Genomic DNA, 7,363 nt, shown 5'->3' with positions numbered 1-7,363 from the left:
AACAAATAAGGAATGATTATTAAATAAGTGATTTTGTTAATGTAATATTTGTAATGCTCTAATAGATAAAAATGAAAGCATAATAGTAAAACTGGGCAAAACAAAGAAAGAAAGATTTCTAGAAATATTATCTAGGATGAGATGAACGACAGGAATCAATAACAAAAATCAGGATTGACCCAAAAATAACAAAAGGGAAAGTTATAATGCACTCAGAATAATAATAAATGTGAAGAGTGGCCGAACTAAATGATCTAAGTGCCAAAATTAAAAATTGCCAGAAATCAAAGAAGAACAACCAAACATATAAATCAAAATAAATAATTGAGGTCTGGACTGAGATATTCTTAAGATATTATAAGGACATAAGTACAAACATATTTCTATTTTTGCAACAGTCTAGGACAGCGGTTCTCAATCTGTGGTACATGTACCACTTGTGGTACATTTCATTATTTGAGGTGGTACACAAAATGCAAAACAGCCAAAATAAGCGCCACTATTATAATTAATTAGATCACCTAGCTAAATAGGTATTTCAGTTAGGTGGTACCAAAAATAATAAAAAGTATTTGGTGGTACATGACTCAAAAATATTAAGAACCGCTGGTCTAGGAATCAGAGACACTCTATTTAGTCTAAATGTACTGATCCACTGCTGAACGGATATATCTGTGGTGCTAAGGCAAAACCCGATATGTCAAAAAACGTGATTATGCAGCAGATGAGTTTAAAAGTTTGCAGTGTTGTTGTAATAGTGGGCATACGGAAACTAATTTTATCATCTACTGGTTACATGGATGCGTTTAGCCATGTAGGGTTTTGTCATCATATTCTTCATCACTCAATGTACAAATGTACATATTGGCATTAAAAACGAAAAATCGATAATTTTTGACATATCGGGTTTTGCCTTAGTACCACAGATATACAAAGATGTAAAAATTGGCCACGGGATATTAAAACAAACACAAAACTAGAACCAAAGAGCATGCAAAAATAGACAATAAAACATCTGTAAATAATGAAATTAACCAGGACATAAGGCAAATATGATGAATCCTCTCCCTCTTATTCTATTGCATCTATCAAGACTATTGTCCACCCCCTTTGTATTTTATTTGTAAACTCATTTTATATTAGATTCATATTTCATATCAAAACAATTGTACAGAAATCAACTAAAACCTTGGAATAACCTTAGAGCTGCACATTTATTCAGCACAAATGGAAGCTTTGACAAACAACTAAATGCACAGGTTCCTTTGATGATTTTCTCAGATTCTGTAGTTTTTCCAATAGAGACAAACAATCTAGGCAAACAAACCAAATTTAAATCTGGTAACAGGGCTACTGATATACACATCGCACTTATGCCGTCGCTCCTTCAAAATTTTCAGACACTAGCCAGTCCCGAGCCACAGCTAAGATATAACCATTGCATAGTAACCACAAATGAGACTGGTAACAGAGTATAATAAAGTGCAACTGAGTCACATAAACTCGCCAATATTTTCGTGTGTCTACGAGTAGTTGGCTATTTACTGAATTAGGTACTATTAACGCATAATATATTTCTATTGGTAAATGGAATTATTCATCGTCATAAAATATTTATTTGCAAGATTTTTAACTGTTACCAATGGTAACAGTGGTTACATGGACGCTTCGCCAGTGCGACTTGGGCAGTGTGTAAAGAAATGGGTGAGTCACAAATGAATGACAGATTGAAAAAACTAAAAAATATGTGCTCAATATTTTTCAAAAATCTATCTAATGATACCAAACACGACACCCCACAGAGAGGGGTGGGGGGTAAATTTAAAAACTGAAAAATACACTTATTCAATGTTTTTGAAAAATCTCTCGAATGGCACCAAACACTACCCCCTACGGTGGTGGGGTGGGGGGTTACTTTAAAATCTTATATATTAGCCCCCATTTTTTTATTGCAAATTTGGATTTCAAAATAAGTAACTTTTATTCTAGACATTTTTTCTAATTATGGATAGATGGCGCTATAATCAGAAAAAACGATTGTTGAAAATGGAAAATTAAATTAAAAAATGGAAAGTCCCCTCTAAAATGGAAAACTTAACTTTTTTGGTTTTATGATCTACTCTTCACAACCCAATAGGTCCCCATAACGCTCGAGTTACATTTAGCACACTTTCTTCCCCTACTATAATAACAATTATATGTCTCACATCTTGTTAACATATTTCAAGGTAGTGTCTAAATAAATGAAAATACAAGTTGTTCAGTCTTTTAATACAAATATATAATTTAGATTTCTATTTATTAAAATATAAAAAATATTATAAAGATATTTAATTGGATTGGAATTTGAATCCTAGCCTGCTCAGTTCTTCTTTTGCTTCTTTGATTTCCTGCAAAATATATACTGAATAATATTGGCATAGTATTTTTACTACAAAAGCGATATTACGTAGGTCAAAATTTTTGACGTAAGAGAACTGTCAAAACATTAGATTGTGACTTTTCATTATTGCCATGTTAATTACAAAAATGGCAATAATGAAAAGTCACATTCTAATGTTTTGACAGTTCTTTTACGTCAAAAATTTTGACCTACGTAATATCGCTTTTGTAGTAAAAATACTATATGGATATTATTTATTAGTTATACTAAATCATTTTTTGACTTTTAACTAAGTATGAAGGTGACAAACAACAAGCAAGTAGTGAAACCTGAAGATCTAACAGTTGGAACATATATACCTTCGAAGGAGTAAGACGGTTCATGTATCTAAGCTCCACAAATCAACCAAAGTAATACAATAACTGCAGACCTATACAGGGTGTCCCCGAAAATAGTGCGTTCCTTTAAGGTATGGATATAATACACAATTTAGAACAAAAAAGGTCTATAACATTTTTTTCTGGAGGTAACCGTTTCCAAGAAAAAAATTACATTGTTCTCCATATAAGTGCATTTTTATTTTCATAAATTTGAATGACATGGCAACGTGGCTTAGAAAAACTTGTTGTCACTATGGAAATTTAAGCTAATCGAACCCCTGTTTATTTACAATTTGAGGTGTGATTTTTGGGGTTGTTGACATTTGCAGGTACCTACCTGCAAAATAATTATTTATTGCTTTAATAATGTGACTAGACCCCAGATGTGGATATCGATTTGGTTGACATTTTCATTATTTTACCTACCAGATACCACTGACCTACAAACCTACTATTTTCAATTGCACGATGTTGCCAGACTTCGATTTGCATATCAAAATGTATTTTCGGTTTTTGGTCAAACGGCGGAATTTAGATAAAAATGTTATAAGACGTTATTGCTCTACATTGTCCCTTCTACCTATACCTTTTTCCTTTTTTTTCAAGGAAGGAAAAATTGTATATATTACCCAATCCGAAAGTCTAATAAAGACTATAGAAAGACTACATAAAGACTATAGAAAGACTTATTAGACTTTCGGATTGGGTAATATATAGAATTTTTCCTTCCTTGAACAAAAGGAAAAAGGTATAGGTAGACTTTTTTTCCTCCTCTTTTACCTAAGGAACTCACTATTTTCGGGGACACCCTGTATATCTAGCAAATAGAGCATACTGTGCAATTTAAGGACCAGGTGGAAGATGGTACAAAATAGGAACACCACGACAATGGATAGGAAGGAATGGAAGCTGATTCTCGAACAGGACAAGACCTACCATGCGTTGTAGAGCCAATGATAATGAAGTATCATATTTTTGAACAAGTATCAAATAGGTTTTTACATTTGTAACTTACTTCTTGTAATTCAGCAGCAGCTTTCTCACAGTCATTAAAAGTGTACACTCTGTATAAGACAACAGAAGCTGCATACAACTAAAAGAAAACAGTTAACAACCTACAAAACATTATCACTTGGTGACTTACCCCAAACAGAAGTACAAATATAATTGGCGAATATAATATTAAATCATATTGTTCTCTAACAAAATTATTGGGTTTATTTGTTATTAAATAAAACCACACAGCAAATAATACACCGGCTCCAGAGAGCCATTCCATAAGTTTGGTCATTTTAATTTTAAATATATTTTTTATATTTGACAACTCAGCTGATAAAGTTTAAAAAGGTTAATAATTAATAACCTCCAATTTTGACACATTCTTCTTTTCCCTTATAATTTGTTTGTGTCATTCACATATTCAGCGATTTTATAAGAGATTTTTCACGAGACTTTTAAATACCTAAATTGCTAAAATTAAAAAAAGGTTTTTGGTTATAAATTATATTATAAAATCTATTGTTTATTGTCCACGTTGTACTTGTACTATTCCTTAATTATTATCTGCTGCAAAATACCTCTGTGGCTGCAAACAAGGCTGCAACATTTAAAATTAACGACACTAAAAGAAAGAAGAAGATATTTGTTTATTTTCTTATTTATTTTATTCCTTCTTCCCTTCCTAATTTTATTTTAGGTATTTAATCAAAAAAACAATGTAAACGTTAGAATATGACTAAAAACATGCATAAAGGAATCAAAAAATGTTTCTCCGAAAATGTTTATCTATTTTTGGGCATCATAATCGGACTCTACATTTCAACTATAATATCCAATAGTGTAGAATTAACTTGTTCCAAACAACCCTTAATGAAAGATGAAACGGTCCAAGAAATAATAAACTCTTCAGTTAATAAATTGGAAGTTAAACCACCCAAAAAAACAAGTCCTAATCCAGATAAACCTAAATTAATAAGACCAAGATACTATTCAACAGAATTGGGGATAAGGGAGAAACTATTTGTTGGCGTATTCACCTCGGAGGAAAAGATAAATACTCAAGCTATTCATATTAATAGAACAATTGGACATTTGGTAGATAGAATCAAATTTTTTATAACTGCTCAATACAAACTCAAGACGAAACACAATTTAACTGGTTTAGTAGGATTTACAGATGCTAGACATAAATTCAGACCTTTCCAAGTTATCAAGTATGTAGCTGACACATTTGGACAAAATTATGATTACTTTTTCTTTGCTAATGATTTCACTTTCATCAATGCTTACGAACTTAAGGATATTATCAAAAAAATTAGCGTTAGCATGGATGTTTACCTAGGATCAACTGTGAAAGATGGCAGTTACTGTAATTTAGGTAAGTATACTTTCTGTCTCGAAAAATTATTCTTCTTTTGGTATTATAACCCTGGAAGGGTATTTGCCTATCTGGCTATGTCCTTCCTTTCAGATCTCTCTTGTGCCTTTCTCCTCCATTGTTGTATAATCATGGTCTTCAGGTCATCTTCCACGTCATCCAAACATCTCATTATGAGCCTTCCTTTTTTTTCCTTCCTACTGGCTTCTATTGTAATATTTTCTTTTCTTGTTTTTGCACCTTTTAGTCTGGACATATCCCAGTCTTAGACTTTTCACAAATCTTACAATATCATACCCTTTATTCAATTCATTAACATATAGTTCAACTATTTTTAATTGAAGGTGTTTCATTGGCAACATCGCACTTAAAATGAGTCACCAATAGTTCTCTTGTCAACTTTGCAGTGGCGTACCAAAATAATATTTTAATTATTTATTATTTATATAAACAGGTAAGTAATTACGTAAAAGTTAAATCTAAGATCTATGTAATTATTAAATCATCATTATATGTGTTTTGACAGATATTTTCTAGTTTTCTAACAAAATAAAGTAAATATTCTTCTGAATCTATTTCTTTGTGGCATCTTATGCAATTACATACAGTATGATGCATGTTTGGAATAAATTCGTTATTTCGTAAGCCACCGACTTCAAGGAAAAGTCCTGAAACATGTCGATTTTTACTTTTAAACTATGATATTTGAGACATATATCGTACTAGTGACGTCATCCATTTGGATGTGATGACATGATCGATCATTTTTTTAAATGCCAATAGGAGTCGTGTGATAGTTACTTGAAAGTTTATTCAATTCTCTATTCAGCAATATAAACATTAACATAATTATTTATACAGGGTGTCCAAGAAAAAATTTATTGAATTAAATTGACTCAAAAAAGAAGAATGCATGTAATTTATTTAATTTAAAATACATTCTATTGCTGTCAGAAGACAGAAAAGAATGGTTTTTGATAAATAAACATTGCTTTTTGCTTAATTTTAATGTTCGAGCTGCCACCCATCTCCCCTTGACAGTTTAAACATTATTTAATTTAAGGGAAAAACAATGTTTATTTGTGAAATAAACATTTTTTCTATCTTCTGAAAGCATTAGAATGTATTTTGAATTAAATAAATTACACACGTTCTTCTTTTTGTGTCGATTAATTTAATTAAAAATAATTTTTCTTAGACACACTGTATGAGTAATTATATCAATGTTTATATTACTGAATAGATAATTGAATAACCCTTCAAATGAGCTAGTACACGACTCCCATTCTCATTTAAAAAATTTACTGATTACGTCATCACACTCAAATGGATGACGTCACTAGTATGACATATATGTCAAAAAATCATAATTCAAAAATAAAAATCGGCCTGTCTCAGGATTTATCCTGAATGTCGCTGGTTTACGAAAGAACACATATATTCCAAACATTTGAACCATCTTGTATCCAATATTAGTTATATTAATGATTATACACTATTTTACTTTTAAAATAAGCCACAATTTAAGTTGAAAAAACAATTCATTTGACTTTTAGACTTCCACTTCTGAAAGTGATAGGTATCTAGTTATATTTTGTATTTTGATAACGATTTCCGAAGTGGAAGTCAAAACGTCAAATAAATTGAATTTTCAACTTAATGCGTGGCTTATTTTCGAAGTAAAATAGTAAATAAAGTAAAATTTTATTAATAGAGAGTACCTATACAGTATTTCAAGGTCAGTTTTCACTTCAAATTGTCATTATGATGTGTGTTTATGTATTGAGTTTCATTTACTATCCTTGATCTATGGAAACCGCATGAATATTATTTTGCAGCTATTAAAACGTGAAAGAATAATAGCAAATGGCACCACCAAAAAGCAATGTTTGGTTTCATTTTAATGAACTAAGAACAAACTCGCTGCAATTTTTGCTCCAAAGTTTTAAAAACATCAGAAAATATTTCCAATTTACACGCCTATTAAAAATAAAAACATGGTGGAGTTTTTTTTAATCAAGTAAACGAAAGAAAAGACAGCGAGAATACGAACAAGAGTGAAGACAATGAATCGAAGATTAAGATTTAATAAATAAATCTACTTTAAAATGTACATATAACATATTATGTCTGAATTGTCAATATGAATGAGTGAGATAAAATTAAATTATTAGAGAAGAATTTTTTACCAAGCAACAAAAACAAAATTTGATTAAATTATTA

The 7,363-nt window shown here is 30.7% G+C and overlaps 2 protein-coding genes across 2 annotated transcripts in view; one reads left to right on the top strand and one right to left on the bottom strand.

The window, feature by feature from the left end:
- Positions 1 to 2,252: 2,252 nt before the first annotated feature.
- LOC114336731 (dolichol-phosphate mannosyltransferase subunit 3) lies at positions 2,253 to 4,123 on the bottom strand. Its single transcript, XM_028287092.1, has 3 exons — positions 3,908 to 4,123; positions 3,779 to 3,856; positions 2,253 to 2,390 (listed from the first exon to the last, which is right to left on the bottom strand). Exons 1-3 carry the CDS (start codon positions 4,052 to 4,054, stop codon positions 2,331 to 2,333), a joined length of 285 nt encoding a protein of 94 aa, XP_028142893.1. The 5' UTR covers positions 4,055 to 4,123; the 3' UTR covers positions 2,253 to 2,330.
- A 272-nt stretch (positions 4,124 to 4,395) lies between these two features.
- The window catches only part of LOC114336730 (chondroitin sulfate glucuronyltransferase), a 43,168-nt gene continuing 40,200 nt past the window's right edge, over positions 4,396 to 7,363 (top strand). The window contains exon 1 of the mRNA XM_050647286.1: positions 4,396 to 5,140. Within this exon, the coding sequence (XP_050503243.1) occupies positions 4,495 to 5,140 (646 nt within the window). The 5' untranslated portion in view covers positions 4,396 to 4,494. The remainder of the gene's footprint in view (positions 5,141 to 7,363) is intronic.

This window comes from Diabrotica virgifera, chromosome 3, assembly GCF_917563875.1.
Source record: "Diabrotica virgifera virgifera chromosome 3, PGI_DIABVI_V3a".
Lineage (NCBI taxonomy): Eukaryota > Metazoa > Arthropoda > Insecta > Coleoptera > Chrysomelidae > Diabrotica > Diabrotica virgifera.
Note: the sequence above shows the minus strand (reverse complement) of the source record. Positions and strands in the feature narration are given on the sequence as shown.